Source organism: Haliotis rufescens, unplaced genomic scaffold (assembly GCF_023055435.1).
Source record: "Haliotis rufescens isolate VD_foot unplaced genomic scaffold, xgHalRufe1.0.p SCAF_42, whole genome shotgun sequence".
Lineage (NCBI taxonomy): Eukaryota > Metazoa > Mollusca > Gastropoda > Lepetellida > Haliotidae > Haliotis > Haliotis rufescens.
The window spans coordinates 1,927,780-1,952,295 of NW_025964135.1; the positions used below are offsets into that span (position 1 = coordinate 1,927,780).

Genomic DNA, 24,516 nt, shown 5'->3' on the forward strand with positions numbered 1-24,516 from the left:
ATCTGGATGTGTATTACAAACCTATTGTGCCATCAACTGTATACTATTTCCTTGACAACTTGAAACAAACGTGCTATTATATACTACTTGCTTCACAACTACCAGAACTGCCAACACAACACCGAGGGACCCCTGTGTAACCTGTGCATGGAAGGAACAGTTGGAGAAGCCACACGAGGAACTGCCAATGACTGTGAACCCTGCCCATGTCCTCTTACCATCCCATCCAATCAGTGAGTTATCTACATGTCATGTGACTGGAGAACAGTTCTGACCAATCAGAAAGTAGTCAAAATGCCATGTATCTTTAGAAACACCCCATCCAATCACTAAGTCATCTATATGTCATGTGACTGGAGAACAGTTCTGACCAATCAGAAAGTAGTCAAAATGCCATGTATCTTTAGAAACACCCCATCCAATCACTAAGTCATCTATATGTCATGTGACTGGAGGACAATTATGACCAATCAGAAAGTAGTCAAAATATCATGTTATTTTAAACACCCCATCCAATCAGTAAGTCATCTGTAGTTCAAGTGACAATTCTGACCAATCAGATAGGTGTGTTAAGTTAAGTCATGACATGTCATGTCATGTCAAACTATCTTAAGTGATTTCAGGTATTGTCATGTTTGTTATGTCATTTTATGAAAATTGCATCTTTGTCAGGATATACCGTATTCGACGTAATAAGCGCCCAGGGCGCTCTCAAAATTAGAAATAGGGGGCTCCTATTAGAATATTATTTTGGTGAAAAAAACAGAGTTAAAGGATAAATTTCGTGGTTTATGCTGACAGCCTGAAATGTTTATATACGACAGATATATTTTTCCAGAATTTAATTGCCCATGATTAAGGGTGCATATAACACACGAGTGTGTATCATACACGAATAAATAAGTTTTGTGTACATTGATCAATCGGAAGGGGTGCTAATTGGGATTGTTCACTAGCCAATATGTTAGCAAATATCGCCGTGGGCGCTTATTACGTTGAATACGGTAGTTTCAATTCATCCTTCATCTAGGTTCAGCCGTACATGCGTGAGAGACAACGCTGGTATTCGCTGCACCGCCTGCCCACCGGGCTACACCGGCCGACAGTGTGAGACCTGCGCCCGAGGTTACCGTGGCAACCCCAGCATCCCTGGAAGGTCCTGCAAGCAAGAGAATAGTAAGTCATGTATTCTACACGATAGCTGTGTGTAAACACTATGCAGAGAATATATGATAATGTTGGCTGAAAAAGAGATTTCAAAGTAAGAATGTGCATAGGTTGCTGCAGACCTATATTCTTATCTGGAATGAGAGAGTAATGAGACTGATAACCTCCAACGCCTAATATGACTGTGAACCCTGCCCATGTCCTTTTACCATCCCATCCAATCAGTGAGCCATCTATGTGTCATGTGACAATTCTGACCAATCAGAAAGTAGTCAAAATGCCCTGTATCTTCCGAAACACCCCATTCAATCAGTGATATATAAGCTTGGGCTGTATACTCCCAAGGAAGCTGAGAATGAAAATTGAGTGCTCACTGATCCATTGCATGGGGTAATAATGTCGTGCTTTAAGCATGTGTAAAAAGTGGATTCAGTGAGTGTGTGAGTGAGTTGGGTTTAACGCCGCTTTTAACAGTATTACAGTTATATCACGGCGTGTGAGCTTAATGTGGGAGGAAAGCCTGAAGTGATGCAGGTCTCAGACGTTTACCACTTCGGTGAAACCCACGAGCATGGGTATGGTGCTGACAAACCTGGAACCATGATCAGGGCGAACCGGGATTCGAACCCACAATCATAGGTTTCTGGCGTGCCTAAGGGACACAACTCTGCACAGCGAATCGCGGCACCTTAGATGAATGTGCCACCCGTGCCCCCGGATTCAGAGCATTATGATGATACACATTATCATGTTTCAGTTGAGACTGGATGTGACCCCAGGGGCAGTCTCTCCACCTCCCCCAACATTGACACCGAACGCTGCAGTTGTCGGGTAAGTGGCAGTACTTTCTACTGAAAACCAATGTTAACAGGCAATACGTTAATTGGTTCATACACTGAACAAAAAAGTTCGGGGTCATGAGTATTTTTAGAACTGAAGACTGAACAAACAATTTTATGAAAATACCCCAAAACTTCTTTTTGTTCAGTATATATTAGGGTTGGGATGGGTAACTTGGGTACTCGGGTCGGGTGGTCCTGAGTAGGATCCGGGTACCTACAGAACTACCCGGACCCATGGTTAGTCACGTGATATATTGTTTAATGACAAAAACTCACTATAGCTCAGTGGTTAAACTACATGTTCGCATTTCTTTCTGACGTTACACCCATTTCTTTTGACTTGTATATGTTTGAGCAAAGATAAAGCTTCAGTCAACTTCAGTGTACACATGATCTGATTGTTTGATGCATGTACCTAAATAGTTTTGGCCAGGGCTGCGATAAGACAATCGCCTTTCAGACATTTTGTTCCCAACTCTTAAGACCTACAGTGGGTACCCGGGTAGGGTGGGGTAATAGGGGGTCGGGTACACGGGTAGTAAATTGGACTCGTCCCAGCCCAAGTATATATCCTTTGAGCCATGGAAATGGAATCAATAAGATATGAAAACACAAAGTTTTGTCCGACTGTCCGACAAATGAAACACGCTAAATGAACACATGGCAACATACTCAGGTGTTTGAAGACCAAGAAAAATGTGTCATCTTATTTCTGTTTTCCCAGCAGATTTGTGGACTAGAAAACTAAAAAATAAGACAAATCTGACCTTGCATATTTGTTGAAAAGAAAACTGCGTTTTCAGGCTCATCTCCCTGTGTCCATGTAGGACTAACTGAGGACTAGTGAGTGAGTGAGTTTTAACAGTATTACAGTTATATCGCGGCGTGTCAGCTTATTGTGGGAGGAAAGCCCGTAGTGATGCGGTGAAACCCACGAGCACGGGTATGGTGTTGACAAACCTAGAAACATAATCGGGGCGAACCGGGATTCGAACCCACAGTCATAGGTTTCTGGCGTGCCCAAGGGACACAACTCTGCACAGCGAATCGCGGCGCCTTAGCTACTGGGCCACCCGTGCCCCCAACTGAGGACTAATTAACTTGTTTGTGTTATTGCAGCCCAATGTGATCGGCAACACTTGCAACCAGTGTAAGCCAGAGACGTACTACTTGTCACAGAACTACCCCTTCGGATGCATCGCCTGCTTCTGTATGGGCGTCACTCAGATGTGCACCAGCACCTCCTGGAACAGAGCACAGGTGGGTAGCTAGGTTATAACTGCAGCATACACTCAGTCAAGTATAATACAGAGCACAGGTGGGTAGCTTGGTTATAACTGCAGCATACACTCAGTCAAGTATAAGACAGAGCTCAGGTGGGTAGCTAGGCTATAACTGCTGTATACACTCAGTCAAGTATAAGACAGAGCTCAGGTGGGTAGCTAGGTTATAACTGCAGCATACACTCAGTCAAGTATAAGACAGAGCACAGGTGGGTAGCTAGGTTATAACTGCAGCATACACTCAGTCAAGTATAAGACAGAGCTCAGGTGGGTAGCTAGGCTATAACTGCTGTATACACTCAGTCAAGTATAAGACAGAGCTCAGGTGGGTAGCTAGGTTATAACTGCAGCATACACTCAGTCAAGTATAAGACAGAGCTCAGGTGGGTAGCCAGGTTATAACTGCTGTATATACTCAGTCAAGTATAAGACAGAGCTCAGGTGGGTAGCTAGGCTATAACTGCAGCATACACTCAGTCAAGTATAAGACAGAGCTCAGGTGGGTAGCTAGGTTATAACTGCTGTATACACTCAGTCAAGTATAAGACAGAGCTCAGGTGGGTAGCCCGGCTATAACTGCTGTATACACTCAGTCAAGTATAAGACAGAGCTCAGGTGGGTAGCCAGGTTATAACTGCTGTATACACTCAGGCAAGTATAAGACAGCTCAGGTGGGTAGCCAGGCTATAACTGCTGTATACACTCAGTCAAGTATAAGACAGAGCTCAGGTGGGTAGCTAGGCTATAACTGCTGTATACACTCAGTCAAGTATAAGACAGAGCTGAGGTGGGTAGCCCGGCTATAACTGCTGTATACACTCAGTCAAGTATAAGATATTCTAGCCATGTTTATATCAGAGTTCATCCAGGCAGGTAACTGCCCTTTAACTGCTATATATACTCAGTCAAGTATCAGATATTCCAGCCATGTTTATAATGTAATGGTAACATTTTATGAAAGTGATGATAGTCCAGTGCACATTTAATAAGTATTTTTAATGACATGTTGTTTGTGTGTCGGCCAGATTGGAGTGTCCTTCACTCAGGATCGTATGGGCGTCAGCCTGACAGACATGATGAGGAAGGAGAAGATCGAACAGGGATTCACCGTCAACCGCAACTCTCGTGAGCTGACATACCGTGGATTCAACAACCTCAGGGAGAACATCTACTACTGGAGTCTACCTCAGCGTTTCCTTGGTGACAAGGTAAGGGAGGGAACTGCTGTGGTTAGCTCATCAGGTCAATGTACGGTATCACAATATTGATAGTTAGTCTCCAGGGGAATAGGTTTAATATCTGTTATTTCAAATGTGAGATATTTCAACCTATTTGGTTGTATTAATGAGTTCAGAAAATTTCTGGATTTTCGAGTGTATTCAAGAAAGGTGAAACATGGAAACAGACTGTGCTTTTAAAAGTATTTTGAATCAGTCATACAGCCGTAACAGTTGTTTTGTGTCAAGCTTTAGGAGTTGCATGATGAGAAAATATATTCCGCTACCAACATAACATAACAATATATTTCATTTTTCATTTTTCCTATTACAACGTGTTTGTATCATTTTGTATCGTGTAGTTGTCCCATTTTCGATCACGACGGGACTTGACTATAAAGAGTCAAGTGATTTATCCAACTTATGCCATGTCATATTGATGTATTATTTCTCTAAGATTTTGCATAATGTCCTATAGTTGTGTAGTTTTTACACATTCAGCTTGGCCAGCAAGTTCCTGGCTCAGAATCAACTGCAACAACGATAGATGATATCATCACAATGGTTCAGTTTATGAAAAAGACTTGTATTTTATCATATTGAGATGTGCTTGTCACCTTCAGTTTTCGTTTAACTACAGTCAACTTTTTGTACAAAATGCAAGCACAAGAGATTTATGAACCTTATTGTCCACTTTTGAAGAAAGAAAAATGCCCAATATTCTCCGTGTGTATTTGTGAATCCTGAAACCTGTGCCAGTATATTTCATGAATGTATTCCTCCCACTCAGGTGACAGCCTACGGAGGATACCTGCGCTTCACACTGAGATACCGTCCGGGTCAGGACAGCACCCCCATTTCTCTGGAGGAGCCCATTGTCGAGATCTCTGTGAGTTGTTTCACGTTTTGGAGACCTTGGTTAGAATAGGTTGCCTGTTGTTAGAAGTGAGGGACTAAGGTTTGAATAGGTCCCCTAGGTACTGAGGTGAGGGGCAAGAGTTAGAATAGGTACTGAGGTGAGGGGCTAAGGTTAGAATAGGTACTGAGGTGAGGGGCTAAGGTTAGAATAGGTACTGAGGTGAGGGGCTAAGGTTAGAATAGGTACTGAGGTGAGGGGCAAGGGTTAGAATAGGTACTGAAGTGAGGGGCTAAGGTTAGAATAGGTACTGAAGTGAGGGGCTAAGGTTAGAATAGGTACTGAGGTGAGGGGCTAAGGTTAGAATAGGTACTGAGGTGAGGGGCTAAGGTTAGAATAGGTACTGAAGTGAGGGGCTAAGGTTAGAATAGGTACTGAAGTGAGGGGCTAAGGTTAGAATAGGTACTGAAGTGAGGGGCTAAGGTTAGAATAGGTACTGAAGTGAGGGGCTAAGGTTAGAATAGGTACTGAGGTGAGGGGCAAGGGTTAGAATAGGTACTGAGGTGAGGGGCTAAGGTTAGAATAGGTACTGAGGTGAGGGGCTAAGGTTAGAATAGGTCCCCTAGGTACTGAGGTGAGGGGCAAGGGTGAGAATAGGTACTGAGGTGAGGGGGAAGGGTTGGAATCGGTACCGAGGTGAGGGGCAAGGGGCACCGATCAGAAATAATTAAGATGTTAAGAGTTAAGAACAACAACTGCTGTCAATATTAATAATAATTAAAACCTGTTGAAAAATGATCTTAAAAACTGCTTTACATTTTGAGGAAATTAAGAAACATTTATTTGAAACTGGAATATATTTGTGATATTACTTTGACCTACTGACCTGAATTGGCTTCTCGAAAATCTATAAATCCAAGAGAGAAAAATGTCTGGCCTAAATTGCATCAAGTGGTCAGGCACTGTGACTTGGTTGATTGCGTGTATCAACTGCTGGGTTGTGTGGCCCAGATTGATGTGATATGATCAAATTTGGTCCTCATTCAGCATGGAATGTTCAGGGAGTCAGCTGTCTAAGGTGCCACAATTTGCTTGGAAGAGTTGTGTCCCTTTGGCGTGCCAGAATCCCAACTCACTCATTGATTAATAAATAATGCTGCTGTGCCATGTTTCCAGGGAAATGACATCACGCTGGTGTATCGTGCTGACCGGGAACAGTTCCAGGCTAACTCCAGACAGTCCTTCCAGATTCCCATGTATGAGGTATGAACTTACACCCTGTAATGGTGCAGTGTCGCAGTCCTTAAGATTCCCATGTATGAGGTATGAACTTACACCCTGTATTGGTGCAGTGTCGCAGTCCTTACGATTCCCATGTATGAGCAGGGATTTATCGAGAACTGCTCAGGGGCCAATTTGTCTGTAGCAAATTCCTCAGAAATTACAAAAATTTGAACATTAAAAAAATCCAATTTGAATATCAAGATTTTTAACCAATTTGCCTGTCAAGGACACCTAGTTTGAATCCTAGATAAATCCTTGTATGAGGTACACACAAACCTCCTGTACCCAATCTCAGATCCACTACTGCCATTCATTGATCGTGTCCATTGTTGTGAAGAAGGCAAGAACCGTCTGTGACAGTTGCGTTACTGATCGCTTCTCTATTTCAGCAACAATGGTACCGTCTGGATGGTGAACAAGCTATGAGGGAGTTCTTGTTGATGGCCCTTGCCGACCTTGACTACATCCTCATCCGAGGAACATACTCCGAATCCACTGACGAGGCTGCGTATGTACTATTGGATTATACAGCTCTTTGTTTAATTTACATCAAAGAGGTCCTGAATTTTTTTGTTCTAATTTAATACAAACCTTCTAACAAGTTGAGAAAAAATTTTCTTCAAATTAAGTGCAGCATTTCAATATTTCTTCTCAAAATGCGTCATTTATTATTATAAAAAGTGGTGGCTATGTTTAGTTTATAAGAAAATAGAAACTTCTGTTTTTGGTCAGGGGGCGGTCGGGTAGCCTAGTGGTTAAAGCGTTCTCTCGTCACGCCGAAGATCCGGGTTCGATTCCCGACATGGGTACAATGTGTGAAGCCCATTTCTGGTGTCCCCCGCCGTGATATTGCTGGAATATTGCTAAAAGCGGCGTAAAACCATATTCACTCACTCACTCTGTTTTGGGCAGAAAGTTACTGTCCTGTCTTGGTGTTTCTTTCAGAATAAGTGACATCTCTCTGGACATCGCGGAGAGCCGGCAGACACGACAGGATCGGGCGTACGCTGTGGAGCAGTGCAGCTGTCCCCGTGGCTACAAAGGCTTGTCCTGTGAGGTACGGACGTTTGCTGCTCTACCTCTGAGTTATTCCCTGCCACAGAGTATCAAAGAAAACAACCAGATACAACATGATTTTATTGAACCGTTGACAACGAGAGGGATGTGTCCTCTGCTGCTGTCTTTCCTTCCAGAACGCATTGGGGCGGTCGGGTAGCCTAGTGGTTAAAGCGTTCGCTCGTCACGCCGAAGACCCGGGTTCGATTCCCGACATGGGTACAATGTGTGAAGCCCATTTCTGGTGTCCCCCGCCGTGATATTGCTGGAATATTGCTAAAAGCGGCGTAAAACCAAACTCACTCACTCACTCCAGAACGCATTGTGCACAGGTATACTGGACAAAATAAGTTAAGGATCATGAATATTTGTGGGTATTTTAATGAAATTGTGTGCTCAGTCTTCACTGCAAGAACACATCCCCCAAATATTCATGCCCCCTTACATTGTTGTTCAGTATGTATACTTTAGTACTGATTTTGAAGGTTTCTGCTGTCAAATTATATACTGAGTCATATCATGGATGCCAATATATGTAAGCATATTCAGTATCAGTGTGAGGCTCTGAGTTTTGCATCTCATGATGTTGAATTTTGCATCCGCAAATTTTGAATTTAGCATCAGCAACTGTTGAATTTTGCATCTGCGGATGTTGAATTTTGCATCTGTGAATGTTGAATTTTGCATTTGCGAATGTTGAATTTTGCATCTGCAGGTGTTGAATTTTGCATTTGTGAATGCAGAATTTTGCATGTGCGGGTGTTGAATTTTACATTTAGAGGTGTTATTTTTATGTTAAAGAACATTCCCGATCACATCTGTCTTTTTCATATCATACAAGATTGACATGTAGACATGTCCCCTGTTTGTTTCAGGACTGTGACACTGGCTACACCAGGTCCGGAGGCGGCCTCTACCTTGGACTCTGTGTTCCCTGTCAATGTAACGGACACTCCGGGCAGTGCGACCCAGAATCCGGCATCTGCAGGGTCGGTACCATTGATCATCTCCACTGGAAATACTGTATTCAACGTAATAAGTGCCCTGCTCTAATAAGCGCCCACGGCGATATTTGCTAATATATTGGCTAGTGAACAGTTCAATCCCAATTATCACCCCTTCCAATTGTTCAATGTACACAAGACTTACTTATTTGTGTATAATACGTGTGTTATATGCATCCTTAATTATGGGAAATTAAATTCTGGAAAAATATATCTGTTTTATAAAAACATTTCAGACTGTCAGCATAAACCACGAAATTTACGATCTTTCAACTCTGTTGTTTTTCACCAAAATAATATTCTAATAAGAGCACCCTATTTCTAATTTTGAGAGCACCCTGGGCGCTTATTATGTCGAATACGGTAGTCATTTTGTACAAGAGAACTTTAAACTGCTGTCATATTTGTCAAGATGCTGATTTATTAGTTCAAGGAATAGTTCTGTAGTGAGTAGATGGCTAGTTGGTCTTACATCTTTAATGACAACCTTGTGTAACTAGGCTACACCATCTGGCGCCTGTTCCAAGGATAGATCTAGATGGAATTAGTATTTTATGTGGGAACAAACAAACATTTAATTAAGAAATGACTTTAATTTTTTTGGTATTAAATGTAAACATTACGTCTGCTGTGCAAAGGGCAGCAGCATAGCCTAGTGGTTTGAGCAAAGGGCAGCAGCATAGCCTAGTGGTTTGAGCAAAGGGCAGCAGCATAGCCTAGTGGTTTGAGCAAAGGGCAGCAGCATAGCCTAGTGGTTTGAGCGTTGGCTCGATCATCACGCCGAAGGCCCGGGTATGATTCCACACTTGGGTACAATGTGTGGATCCCATTTTTCTGTGTCCCTTGTTGTGATATTGCTGGAATATTGCTGGAATATTGGTAACAGCGGCATAAAGCCATACTAACTCACACACACTGCTGTGCACAATAAAACTGTTGTACATAGCGATCTTAGCGCTAAGGTGATCATAACACCCATACCTCAACACAGACTTACGACAGCACCAGCACCATGAAATACTGTTCACAGCAGCGTGAACCCTCCCTCACTCACTCCCTCACTCACTCCCTCACTCACTCCCTCACTCACTCACTCACTCACTCACACCCTCACTCACGCCCTCACTCACTCACGCCCTCACTCACTCCCTCACTCACTCCCTCACTCACTCCCTCACTCACTCACTCCCTCACTCACTCCCTCACTCACTCCCTCACTCACGCCCTCACTCACTCCCTCACTCCCTCCCTCACTCTCTCCCTCACTCATTCACTCACTCACCATAATGTGGTTATTGTTTCCCCTTCAGAACTGCCAACATAACACCGAGGGAGAGAACTGCCAGAGATGTGTTGCTGGTTTCTATGGCGACGCCTCACGTGGATCTGTCAACGACTGTCAGAAGTGTCCTTGCCCCCTCACAGAGAGGCCCAACCAGTGAGTACCTTGATGTTTGATATTTAGGTCCCCCCAAATACTATACGTTTCCTGTTTGACAGAGGCCCAACCAGTGAGTACCTTGATATTTGATATTTAGGTCCCCCCAAATACTATAGGTTTCCTGTTTGACAGAGGCCCAACCAGTGAGTACCTTGATATTTGATATTTAGGTCCTCCCAAATACTATAGGTTTTCTGTTTGACAGAGGCCCAACCAGTGAGTACCTTGATTTTTTATATTTAGGCACCCCCAAATACTATAGGTTTTCTGTTTGACAGAGGCCCAACCAGTGAGTACCTTGATATTTGATATTTAGGTCCCCCCAAATACTATAGGTTTCCTGTTTGACAGAGGCCCAACCAGTGAGTACCTTGATATTTGATATTTAGGTCCCCCAAATACTATAGGTTTCCTGTTTGACAGAGGCCCAACCATTGAGTACCTTGATATTTGATATTTAGGTCCCCCAAATACTATAGGTTTCCTGTTTGACAGAGGCCCAACCAGTGAGTACCTTGATATTTGATATTTAGATCCCCCAAATACTATAGGTTTCCTGTTTGACAGAGGCCCAACCAGTGAGTACCTTGATATTTGATATTTAGGTCCCCCAAATACTATAGGTTTCCTGTTTGACAGAGGCCCAACCATTGAGTACCTTGATATTTGATATTTAGGTCCCCCAAATACTATAGGTTTCCTGTTTGACAGAGGCCCAACCAGTGAGTACCTTGATATTTGATATTTAGGTCCCCCAAATACTATAGGTTTCCTGTTTGACAGAGGCCCAACCAGTGAGTACCTTGATATTTGATATTTAGGTCCCCCAAATACTATAGGTTTCCTGTTTGACAGAGGCCCAACCAGTGAGTACCTTGATATTTGATATTTAGGTCCCCCAAATACTATAGGTTTCCTGTTTGACAGAGGCCCAACCAGTGAGTACCTTGATATTTGATATTTAGGTCCCCCAAATACTATAGGTTTCCTGTTTGACAGAGGCCCAACCAGTGAGTACCTTGATATTTGATATTTAGGTCCCCCAAATACTATAGGTTTCCTGTTTGACAGAGGCCCAACCAGTGAGTACCTTGATATTTGATACTTAGGTCCCCCAAATAGTCTGTAGTCATACAAACTGACAGTAATATTTTACCTGCATTTACTCTACATGCGATTTTCTTCCCGGACAGGTCTTTGTCTTTGTGTCGAGAGATAATTTCATTCTTATTACATACACTACATTATTTTACAAGTGGTTAATGGTACAAAGGCCACAAGTTGACAGAGACTGGTGTACTGCACTTGTATCCAAGTATATTCATTATTAAAGTTAGTCATGGACATCAGTTTAGTTAGGACGTTGGTTTATTAGAAAATATATATGTTTCATGTTTTAGGTGGTGTAGATAGGCTATCTTTTTTTCTTTTTTTTTATTTTTAAATTATTTTTTTATAATATATATTTATTTATTCATTCATTCATTCATTCATTCATTCATTCATTCATTCATTCATCCATCCATTCATTCATTATTTTATTTTATTTTATTTTATTTTATTTTATTTTATTTTATTTTATTATTTATTTATTTTATTTTATTTTTGGGGGGAGGGGGAGGGGGGATTGTACTTCTTCCTTTTCTTTAAATTATTGGTTTATCTAAAGTGAATATATAGTGAAGGACAACCATTTTATGCTGGTGACTTAAACACAAACAGGATGGTGATAAAAGTTGTAACTTGAAAGCCCAGGCTTTAGATTGAGGTAGGTTTTGAGGACAGAAACACAAGTTGGGGCCTTATGGCAATTATGTATGTCAATTAGAAAACTCATCTGTCAGTACTTTCCTCTTCTTACCAAAGTGGCCCAACTCTAAAGTGGTTCCTTAAATCCCTCTAGGGATTTTGGAGCTGTCAAAGTAATTGAACGATTCTTTTTCACCATATTGCATTGCCCAAGAAGAGCCAACTCAGCAAATTGAATTGATTCTTGTAATGTGTTCACTTTAAGGGAGCTGTTCTACTGCTTTATGTTGGTTAGAATTTATTCCTCTTGTTTTGAGACACCCACACACCAGCACATCAAGGAAGTGTTTCAACTAGCACTATCCTTCTTGCAGTTCATCTCATTTTGCCTACAAAAATGATGCATGTTGTTGATTGTAAAAGATACAGACTGACCTCACAAAGTGATCGTAGTGAGGTAACTCCCATACATTGTCGACCGCCTCCGTGGTCTAGTAGTAGAGCGTCAGCCAGGAGAGCGGAAGGCCCGGGGTTTGAAACCCGTGTCTTACCAAAAGATGTTAAAAGATGGTACTTGTTGTTGCCCTGTCTGGCGCTCGACATTAAGGGGCTAAACAAGGACTGGTTGGTACGGAGTCATTATACTGTGTCTGAGGTATTCATGTTCACACACACACACACACACACACACACACACACACACACACACACACACACACACACACACGTGCATGTACGTTGCTATATAAGTGCAATAATCTTGGACGCGACGTTGACCCCCATTTCACCTTACCTCACCCCAATGCACTGTCACAGACTTGCGATAGTCGTAGCACTAAGATCGCTAAGATTACCTTGTGGAACAGACAGGGGTGAGAGGGATATCTAAAAAAATTATGTTCAAAATCGCTCTTTCTGTAAAGGGAGGTAATATTTTAATATCGTTACCTAATGGGCTGACATTCCTTCTGTCGTGGGGAGGGTATTGAAAAACTACTTCAAGATGTGTGAGAATAACATATGAACATTAGAATTATTTATTGCCTTGAGCTGAAAAATCCCTGAAAACCCCCAATTTGCCAGGTGGAAAACATGCCCTACCCCTAAACTGAATTAAGATTTGTATCTGACATCAAATTTTTGTAGTGCTCCCTAAGTTATTAAAACTTAAAAAGTGGTGAAATTTTGCCCTTAAAATGTTGATTAAGGTAATTTATCAGTGGGTAGTCATCACATTGAATTTCCTGTTCTTTGAAGGCTACTGTTAGCTGTTCTTCCTGTAGTTGCATTTCACCCAAACCCTGTACTGATCCTTATAGCCCATAGGGGATTTAAGGGCAGAATAGGTGCCCAGCAGGTGCTTGTTGTGAGCTGGCTACACTGAGGACAGGTTGACCTCCATGTATGACCAGGGCAGAATAGGTGCCCAGCAGGTGCTTGTTGTGAGCTGGCTACACTGAGGACAGGTTGACCTCCATGTATGACCAGGGCAGAATAGGTGCCCAGCAGGTGCTTGTTGTGAGCTGGCTACACTGAGGACAGGTTGACCTCCATGTATGACCAGGGCAGAATAGGTGCCCAGCAGGTGCTTGTTGTGAGCTGGCTACACTGAGGACAGGTTGACCTCCATGTATGACCAGGGCAGAATAGGTGCCCAGCAGGTGCTTGTTGTGAGCTGGCTTCACTGAGGACAGGTTGACCTCAATGTAAGACCAGGGTCATTATGTGTCACCATTCTAGGATGTGGAATGTTTCTCATGCTATTGACCATTGACTGTCTCAGATACGACTGTCACAGAAACGACTGTCTCAGATACGACTGTCTCAGATACGACTGTCACAGATATGACTGTCACAGATACGACCCTCTCACAGATACGACTGTCTCAGATATGACTGTCACAGATACAACTGTCTCAGATATGATTGTCACAGATACGACTGTCACAGATACAACAGTTACAGATCGACTGTCACAGATACGTCTGTCTCAGATATGACTGTCACAGATACGATTGTCACAGATACAACAGTTACAGATACGACTGTCTTAGATACGACTGTCACAGATACGACTGTCTCAGATACGACAGTCACAGATACGACTGTCACAGATACGACAGTAACAGAAACAACAGTTACAGATATGACTGTCACAGATATGACAGTCACAGATACAACTGTCTCAGATATGACTGTCACAGATACGACTGTCACAGATGCAACAGTCACAGATATGACTCTCACAGATATGACTGTCACAGATACGTCTGTGAAAGATACGACAGTCACAGATACAACGGTTACAGATATGACTGTCACAGATACGACTGTCACAGATACAACAGTCACAGATACGACTGTAACAGATACAACAGTTACAGATATGACTGTCTCAGATACGACTGTCACAGATATGGCTGTCTCAGATACATCTGTCTCAGATACAACAGTCACAGATATGACTGTCACAGATATGATTGTCACAGATACAACTGTCTCAGATACGTCTGTCACAGATACGACAGTCACAGATATGACTGTCTCAGATATGACTGTCACAGATATGACTGTCACAGATATGACTGTCACAGATACGTCTGTCACAGATACGACAGTCACAGATATGACTGTCTCAGATACGACAGTTACAGATATGACTGTCTCAGATATGACTGTCTCAGATACGTCTGTCACAGATACGACAGTCACAGATATGACTGTCTCAGATACGACAGTTACAGATATGACTGTCTCAGATATGACTGTCTCAGATACGTCTGTCACAGATACGACAGTCACAGATATGACTGTCTCAGATATGACTGTCACAGATACGACTGGCACAGATATGACTCAGATACGACAGTTACAGATATGACTAACACAGATAAGTCTGTCACAAATACGACAGTCACAGATATGACTGTCACAGATATGACTGTCACAGATACGTCTGTCACAGATACGACAGTTACAGATATGACTCTCACAGATATGACTCTCACAGATACGACTGTCACAGATATGACTCTCACAGATACGACTGTCACAGATGCAACAGTCACAGATATGACTCTCACAGATATGACTGTCACAGATACGTCTGTCACAGATACGACAGTTACAGATATGACTCTCACAGATACGACTGTCACAGATGCAACAGTCACAGATATGACTCTCACAGATATGACTGTCAGTTCCAAGCAGGACATGCAGGTCACCATGACATGGAGAATCTGCTGACCTCGGCACCACTCTTGTTAGTCCAGGTCCCTGTGTGAGATTCTGTTTACCGATTTTATATTTCTGTTATTGCTGCCTGCTAAAGAAAGGCTCATCCATGTCAGCTTCCGAAGTGTTATTGATTCCCATGTCTACAAACTTCTCTCTGATGTGTACATCTGAAGAAGCAATCAAATTTAGTCTGACAAAGTTGTTTTGGATTCAAAATGGATGGCAAGTCTTCAGATCAATACGGGGTCACAGGTCAGGACAGGATGAGCCAGAAACGTTTTTTTATGACGACCTGACCAGGGAAAGTTGTAAATTCAAGATCACTGCGATATGTGTAAATGTGGATGACTTGTCCCCACAAATACTCCTCCTGAAACCAGTGTTACTTTGATGGAGGGTGTAAATCTGGCTGTAATAATATATGGCCATGTTGAGGGATGCCTAGACGAGCGATGTAGACAGCTCCAAGGTCAAGGTGACCTAGGGGCTCTCAAGACAACATTGACTGTAGTTTCAGAGAACCACTTATTGGTAGCAGTTCATAGCCATCTCAAGCTCTGTTTTGTTACCTGTAACAAATGTCTGTCACAGATTTTCAAAAGTAGTTATCTAATTATGATAAATGTGTTTTTTTATTTACTACATTTATTACGATTAATTTCACATATTTGGGTTTTGCTATGAGATGAATGCTGCTTGAAAATAAATTTGTAACTGAACATTAATTTATTTCCTTGATTAATATCAACTTGTAATGTTCAGAATATTTTTTTGCTGAGTTGTCAGAAACTTTTATTTGTGACAGTTACATTTGTTTTAGAATAACAGTTACAATTCCTGGTATTAAAGAATTGTGGGATAGAGAATTTAAGAGCATGTTCACTGGTCAGATTATCTCTCCTGAAACGGTGCCAATTGCTTGGATAACAGTGGTAAATCATATAATGTTTGACAACAGCCATCTGTGGTATAAACAGTTGACCAATTAGGATGATAAATTGTGATGGATTGGATTAATAATAAAGTAAAATAAAAGCATTAATATATCCTAACTTGTTAAATATTTCAATCAGAAAGTCTGCAATTGAACAAGACATTATGACATTGTTCTTCTTGATTTCTGCAGTCTTGGCATTGTAAATATTACTGTAGAATGAATGGGATTTGTTAGAAACTATAACTAAATGAAGTCTTTGAAAGGCTTTTAGAAGTGATACACATAAGGAAGAGAATTTATGGATATCAACGTCTTTATTATGAGGAACACAACATTTTGGAGTATATGCTTACTCCTTCATCAGGTGAATGATGAAGGAGTAAGCATATACTCCGAAACGGTGTGTTCCTCATGATAAAGAAGTTGACATCCATAAATTCGCTTCCTTATAACTAAATAAATTGGGCTTTTCCCTGCATTGTTCTTAGAGAGCTGGCGAGATTCCGGACATATTTGTAAATATGAGTGTAGTCTGTTCTGCACTTAGTGACCTTCCCTATCGCTGTATGCATTGTCTTGTACGGGATGAATGATACTCCCTTTGAGGTCGCCCTCATGCTGACCTCCTTCCATGTAGGTCAGATTTCTTAATGAGTAATACGCTTGTTCCAGTGAGAGGGGGAATGCGTGTGTGGATGTTGTGGGGGTGTTTCTGTGACTAGGACTAGATGCCATGTAGTGACTTACATGTTAACAATCTCACAGAAGATGGTCAGAGGTTAATGGTTACAACTGCCATCTCATTTATTTTGGAAATGAAAAATAGAAGCGATTAACTTAAACAAAATTTATAAATTATTTCATCTGAAATTCATAATTTATTTTATCAGAAATTCTAATGTTATTTTTAAAAAAAAAATTAAATATGCCAATATTCAAAACAGGGAAAGTCATGTTTGATAAGAAAGTTAGTATGTGTATACAATATTGGTATTCCGTGTTATGACTCACCATGGTTGTAAGGGGTATTTTTTTACTTTTTTTTAAATGCATTCCATAACTCATTATTTCAGTGAGTCGTACAGCCAACAGAAATTTGTCAAATTCCTTTGATGTCTATGTGCATACTATGCTGAGGAACAGTCAGTGAGTCATGGAGAGTTGGGATTTACATGGCCTAACTGTTGCACATTCTTGTGGCTTAGGTCAGCGAAACAGTTTCAGGAACCTTTGCTGTTAGTAATATGTCTAAAGATTCTCATAAGCCCACTCGTCAATACTTCATCAACATGGCCTGAATTCTCAGCCACTGAGGCCTCCCATGAAGTTGGACGAGATCATTCTAAATGTCAGTTCACATTTATTCGGCTCGAGAGCGACCTTGCGTGAACACGTTGGATGTAGTCGAGCTGTCTCCGTATAAACTTCTTCAATTAATCAAGTTGGAATTACAGGCTTATCTCCCCTGACCGAGAAATTGCCTTCTCACAGTGCTGTGTGCACTTGTAGTGTTTACATGGATGGGTACTGGATCGGACCTCAGGAACTGAGCTGAGATTTGGAATGTATGTGTTAATTATATTCAACCATGATTGAAGGCATTAGATTTCGTCATGTGTCAAAAATATTCCTGTTTCTATCTTCTCTGTCACAACAGCGCTCAGCGGATAATTCAAAGTCCTCAGACGAGATCATCGTGTAAGTCTGCATCAATGTTCCTATGTTCAGAGTCTAGCAGGTGTCAAGATATTTGTTACATGTTAAATGGAAAATTATCCAAAAGATAAAATATTGCAATTATTAGGGAAGCCTTTGATTATAATGTTCGTCTTTCATGTTTGTGGTTTTTACAAGGATCTCTGTTGTTTATCATAATGTCGTTAGATGAGTTGAATTATTGTTAAAGTACTTGTAAACTTCATCTTCACATTATGACTCACAGATTCCAATTTGGTGCCACCAGAAAAACCTGATGTAGCAGTTTAGCCGCTAGATTGAGTCCTGAGTCTTGTCAATTCATGTTGGTCTAAATCATCATGCTAATAGGTCAGGTTTCACAATCCGAATCTACTGAAATTAAGGAATGAGATGTTTGGGGAAGAGTTTGAGGCATTTGTGGCACAGACTGGATACCATTAATTCACCTGATACTAATGTTTTATTGTAGTTAGGTTTGTCCCAAGATTACCATTTGCAGAACCGGTTCTTATTGACAGGGGGCAGTCTGGTAGCCTGGTGGTTAAAGCTTTAGCTCATCACGCCGAAGTCCCGGGTTCAATTCCCGACATGGGTACAATGTTTGAAGCCCATTTCTGGTGTCCCCCGCCGTGATATTGCTGGAATATTGCTAAAAGCGGCGTAAAACCAAACTCACTCACTCATTTAATTGACAGGGGCTGCCCCTGTTCATGATGGCTACAAGCAGTTGACGAAAACTGGCATGAAATTGTTTTTTGTATTTTCGAATGAATGAATGAATTCACGAAAATCACATTTGTCTTTCATAACTATTTATGTTTATGGCTGAAATTGTCGTGTGCTATAGTGCGATGCTTACGCTTGGACATACATAGGATTACTTGAATAGTTTAGAGAAACATACAATTATGGTGCTTTGGTTGTCAAGGACTGTGCCATCCTTATCAAGCATGTAGAGTGGGAGGAATTCGGAGATAGTAGCTGGTATGTGACAAGCAGAGGGGTATTCACCTGTGAGACGCCTCGTTGATGCTTAGTCATGCAGAACTGATATTATCTTAATCGGGAAATAATGAATGTTATCCTGTAAACTGTGTCGTCTTGTTATGTCTAAATCTCAAATTCTAAGCCTCTTTAGAAGTTCTCCACATCTTGAGAAATGTTGTCATGCAAGTTTTTTGTGTAGAATAACCTGTTTTTGTTGTTGAAAATGAAAAACACTTGCGATATTATAAGAGAGCTTGAGCACTTAAGAAAACTATGTTTTGGGATATATCAATTCACTTGTGACCGATTAACTATCTAAAATGATTCATTATCTGATACAAAATTATAAAAGAATAAGAATTTCTGGAAGATTTAAATCCCTTGTTGGTTATTATTCATTGTAAATATTTGTATTAGTCGTGAAAAATGTTAGTAAGATTATGAAAGTAAAATCCTTTCTGGGATATTTAATTTTCACTTATTTTGGAATTGTTAGTTTAATTTATCAATAATGAATAAGCTATGTCTGAGGGTTTTGTTTTTTTTCAAAATATAACACTTCACGAACAAAGATGTATTTATCTGCCTTGGTGGTTTTCCATAATAAATCTTATCTCGAAACCACTTTCAAAATTAATGATCATCACAAATTAATAATGAATCCATTCTATACTCAGTCTGATTATCCAAAGCCTTTCAATTTTGTATAATTTGATTTATTAATCATTGAATCTTTGAAATTCCTGCAATTTGATATGTTCTTTAACTGTTTTTCCTCAGCTATCCCTGAATTTCATATCAAGGATATTGTGAAAACTGATTTCATTGATTGGATTTGTCGAGTTTTCAGCTATTCGGAATTAATTCATCTCATGTTGGTATGGAGATGATTAATAAAAATCTTAAATTCCCAACATGGTTTCCAAGCTTCATGGTGTTGACCTGTGGTTGTTGAAGCATGCATGCTGGGACTTCATTGGTGATATAACTGGCTTTGCCATCAGGGCTGCAGAGAACAGCCGATGTCATTCTGAATCAATATTTCCCATTGGGAGATGATATCTTACACTTCCAAACTAGACTTGCTTTAGACTTGAAAATGTTTGGGATGTAATTCAAGGCAATAAGATAATGCTAACCACAAGTCGCTTTCAGTTGGTGTGGCAAGGTTGTTAGACGTTCTAATCTGGTGAGAAATATGGCTACGTTTGTGAGGTATTCAAATTAAGAAGGAGAGGCAAGGGTCCTTGTCATGTCCTTAGGGTCCTTGTCATGTTCTTAGGGTCCTTGCCATGTCCACAGGGTCCTTGTCATGTCCTTAGGGTCCTTGTCATGTCCTTAGGGTCCTTGTCATGTTCTTAGGGTCCTTGTCATGTCCTTAGGGTCCTTGTCATGTCCTCAGGGTCCTTGTCATGTCCTTAGGGTCCTTGTCATGTCCTTAGGGTCCTTGTCATGTTCTTAGGGTCCTTGTCATGTCCTTAGGGTCCTTGTCATGTCCTCAGGGTCCTTGTCATGTTCTTAGGGTCATTGTCATGTTCTTAGGGTCCTTGTCATGTCCTTAGGGTCCTTGTCTTGTCCTCAGGGTCCTTGTCATGTTCTTAGGGTCCTTGCCATGTTCTTAGGGTCCTTGTCATGTCCTCAGGGTCCTTGTCATGTTCTTAGGGTCCTTGTCATGTTCTTAGGGTTCTTGTCATGTCCTCAGGGTCCTTGTCATGTCCTTAGGGTCCTTGTCATGTTCTTAGGGTTCTTGTCATGTCCTTAGGGTCCTTGTCATGTCCTTTGGATACTTGTCCCTTGCAGCAGGCCGTGACCTCCTTCACTTGGGGAATTGTTGCACCTCCTTCATGACATTCTCTAATGCTGAAATGTGCACCCATGTGTTTTATGTAATACAGGAAAAAACGTGCGAGATTCTTCAAGGGTGAATGCATATTAATTCTTATTTCTCTGACTGATGAGAATAATGGCAGCGGTGACTGAGTATAGTTTTATAATGTACTTTATGTTGCTATGGAATCTACCTATATGATGGTTTCCATGGAAACAGGTGTATATTATGGTGAATATTCTTTATTGATAAATAGATATTATGTATGTGCTGTGTAGATGTTGAGCATAACATATTTGTGTTGACAACTGGTAGAAGTAGTTTTAAACCTTGCATGGCGGTTTTCCATCTAGTTCAGGGGGTTACTGGTGGCCTGCTCATCTAAGCTGCCCCAATATGCTGTAAAGAGTTGCCTCCCTTTGGCATGTCAGGAACCTGTGATCATAACTGAATTACTGTTCAAAGCAGCATAAAAACAACTCGCTCTAACTTTCATTTATTTTAATTCTAAATCATCTTTCAGGGTGGACAAACATGAATACATTATTTTACCTGTGACAGGTTGCTACTTATCTTTCATAGTTCTGTCCCTGCAAAGACTGATATGTTTTAGGGGCGGTCGGGTAGCCTAGAGGTTAAAGCGTTCGCTCGTCACGCTGAAGACATGGGTACAATGTGTGAAGCCCATTTCTGGTGTCCCCCGCCATGATATTGCTGGAATATTGCTAAAAGCGACGTAAAACCTTACTCACTCACTCACTGATATGTTTTATAACATCTAATATGTTCTGCATCATCTCTGTAAAGGTTAAGCAAAATTTCATAATTTAGTATAAGTATCTTGTATATGATTTTTTCAAGTGTTCAGTTGAACTCTGGTGGCTCAGTGCTCCTAGAGTTGTGTCCCTTAGCAACCAGGATCCACTTGTCCAGAGTTTGAATCCCAGATGCCCCGTGAATCTTTTCCTTTCCAGGTGGGTTTCACCGGATGTAGCAAACGTCTATGAATGTGACACTTTAGCCCTTCCTTGCACATTATGAATGACAACGTGTACACTTGAGACTTGACTTTACTGTAAAACTGTTAGAGGAGAGTCATCACTCATTAGTTTGTACCTGTCTCTGTTGCAGATTCAGCCCAACTTGTATCCTGGACACTGATGGTCAGGTGACCTGCAACGCCTGCCCAGCTGGACACACCGGCCGCAGATGTGAAATGTGAGTCAGGACGGAGTTAGTTCTAGTATTGCACTACTGAAACAATGAGTTATCTACAGTTATCTGTATGAATCCAGACTGCTTTGGAAGTACTTCTCTACTTATGGGGAGGTCTATATACAAGTATACACAGAGGGACGTATGTGGGTCAGGATGGACCTGGTGGTGTCATTGAAATACTGAAACAATGAGTTATCTACTGTTATCCAGACTGTTTTGGAAGTATTTCTCTACTGTTGGGGAGGTCTATATACAAGAATACACAGAGGGACGTATGTGGGTCAGGATGGACCTGGTGGTGTCATTGAAATACTGAAACAATAAGTTATCTACTGTTATCCAGACTGTTTTGGAAGTATTTCTCTACTGTTGGGGAGGTCTATATACAAGTATACACAGAGGGACGTATGTGGGTCAGGATGGACCTGGTGGTGTCATTGAAATACTGAAACAATGAGTTATCTACTGTTATCCAGACTGTTTTGGAAGTATTTCTCTCCTGTTGGGGAGGTCTATATACAAGAATACACAGAGGGACGTATGTGGGTCAGGATGGACCTGGTGGTGTCATTGAAATACTGAAACAATGAGTTATCTACTGTTATCCAGACTGTTTTGGAAGTATTTCTCTACTGTTGGGGAGGTCTATATACAAGTATACACAGAGGGACGTATGTGGGTCAGGATGGACCTGGTGGTGTCATTGAAATACTGAAACAATGAGTTATCTACTGTTATCCAGACTGTTTTGGAAGTATTTCTCTCCTGTTGGGGAGGTCTATATACAAGAATACACAGAGGGACGTATGTGGGTCAGGATGGACCTGGTGGTGTCATTGAAATACTGAAACAATGAGTTATCTACTGTTATCCAGACTGTTTTGGAAGTATTTCTCTACTGTTGGGGAGGTCTATATACAAGTATACACAGAGGGACGTATGTGGGTCAGGATGGACCTGGTGGTGTCATTGAAATACTGAAACAATGAGTTATCTACTGTTATCCAGACTGTTTTGGAAGTATTTCTCTACTGTTGGGGAGGTCTATATACAAGTATACACAGAGGGACGTATTGGGTCAGGATGGACCTGGTGGTGTCATTGAAATACTGAAACAATGAGTTATCTACTGTTATCCAGACTGTTTTGGAAGTATTTCTCTCCTGTTGGGGAGGTCTATATACAAGAATACACAGAGGGACGTATGTGGGTCAGGATGGACCTGGTGGTGTCATTGAAATACTGAAACAATGAGTTATCTACTGTTATCCAGACTGTTTTGGAAGTATTTCTCTACTGTTGGGGAGGTCTATATACAAGTATACACAGAGGGACGTATGTGGGTCAGGATGGACCTGGTGGTGTCATTGAAATACTGAAACAATGAGTTATCTACTGTTATCCAGACTGTTTTGGAAGTATTTCTCTCCTGTTGGGGAGGTCTATATACAAGAATACACAGAGGGACGTATGTGGGTCAGGATGGACCTGGTGGTGTCATTGAAATACTGAAACAATGAGTTATCTACTGTTATCCAGACTGTTTTGGAAGTATTTCTCTACTGTTGGGGAGGTCTATATACAAGTATACACAGAGGGACGTATGTGGGTCAGGATGGACCTGGTGGTGTCATTGAAATACTGAAACAATGAGTTATCTACTGTTATCCAGACTGTTTTGGAAGTATTTCTCTACTGTTGGGGAGGTCTATATACAAGTATACACAGAGGGACGTATGTGGGTCAGGATGGACCTGGTGGTGTCATTGAAATACTGAAACAATGAGTTATCTACTGTTATCCAGACTGTTTTGGAAGTATTTCTCTACTGTTGGGGAGGTCTATATACAAGTATACACAGAGGGACGTATGTGGGTCAGGATGGACCTGGTGGTGTCATTGAAATACTGAAACAATGAGTTATCTACTGTTATCCAGACTGTTTTGGAAGTATTTCTCTACTGTTGGGGAGGTCTATATACAAGTATACACAGAGGGACGTATGTGGGTCAGGATGGACCTGGTGGTGTCATTGAAATACTGAAACAATGAGTTATCTACTGTTATCCAGACTGTTTTGGAAGTATTTCTCTACTGTTGGGGAGGTCTATATACAAGTATACACAGAGGGACGTATGTGGGTCAGGATGGACCTGGTGGTGTCATTGAAATACTGAAACAATGAGTTATCTACAGTGATCTGTATGAATCCAGACTGCTTTGGAAGTATTTCTCTACTGTTGGGGAGGTCTATATACAAGTATACACAGAGGACATATGTGGGTCGGGATGGACACGACCTGGCTGGCAGAAACACTGACTTTATCGCGTCCACCTGGGATCTCCTATTGTATTACTTTGGCCTTGATCAGTGGCAATGTTTATTTCATTTAGTTTCTTTGTAACATTCTTTACACTTTGAGTGAACTCTGTGACCTATTGACATCTGAAGTCAACCTTACAATCTGACTGGATACATGACACATTTTTATGGCTCGCAACTTTTATTCTTTGCACGATTTTTCAGAGCTACTTCTTGCTCCTTCATCAGGTGAATGCATGAAGGCGAAGATGTAGCTCTGAAACGTGACGTGCATTCTCCTGACGAAGGAGCAAGAAGTAGCTCTGAAGTGTCACGTGCATTCTCCTGACGAAGGAGCAAGAAGTAGCTCTGAAGTGTCACGTGCATTCTCCTGATGAAGGAGCAAG

The 24,516-nt window shown here is 41.3% G+C and overlaps 1 protein-coding gene across 26 annotated transcripts in view; it reads left to right on the forward strand.

Annotated features, from left to right (window-relative positions):
- The window catches only part of LOC124121099 (basement membrane-specific heparan sulfate proteoglycan core protein-like), a 257,025-nt gene that overhangs the window by 179,586 nt on the left and 52,923 nt on the right, over positions 1–24,516 (forward strand). For all 26 annotated transcript variants that reach the window (XM_048382878.1, XM_048382879.1, XM_048382884.1 and 23 more), the window contains 12 exons: positions 106–233; positions 1,031–1,176; positions 1,925–1,998; positions 3,129–3,269; positions 4,318–4,500; positions 5,300–5,398; positions 6,542–6,628; positions 7,039–7,157; positions 7,595–7,706; positions 8,581–8,694; positions 10,020–10,147; positions 21,721–21,807. In XM_048382878.1, coding sequence (XP_048238835.1) covers positions 106–233; positions 1,031–1,176; positions 1,925–1,998; positions 3,129–3,269; positions 4,318–4,500; positions 5,300–5,398; positions 6,542–6,628; positions 7,039–7,157; positions 7,595–7,706; positions 8,581–8,694; positions 10,020–10,147; positions 21,721–21,807 — 1,418 coding nt within the window. The remainder of the gene's footprint in view (positions 1–105; positions 234–1,030; positions 1,177–1,924; positions 1,999–3,128; positions 3,270–4,317; positions 4,501–5,299; positions 5,399–6,541; positions 6,629–7,038; positions 7,158–7,594; positions 7,707–8,580; positions 8,695–10,019; positions 10,148–21,720; positions 21,808–24,516) is intronic.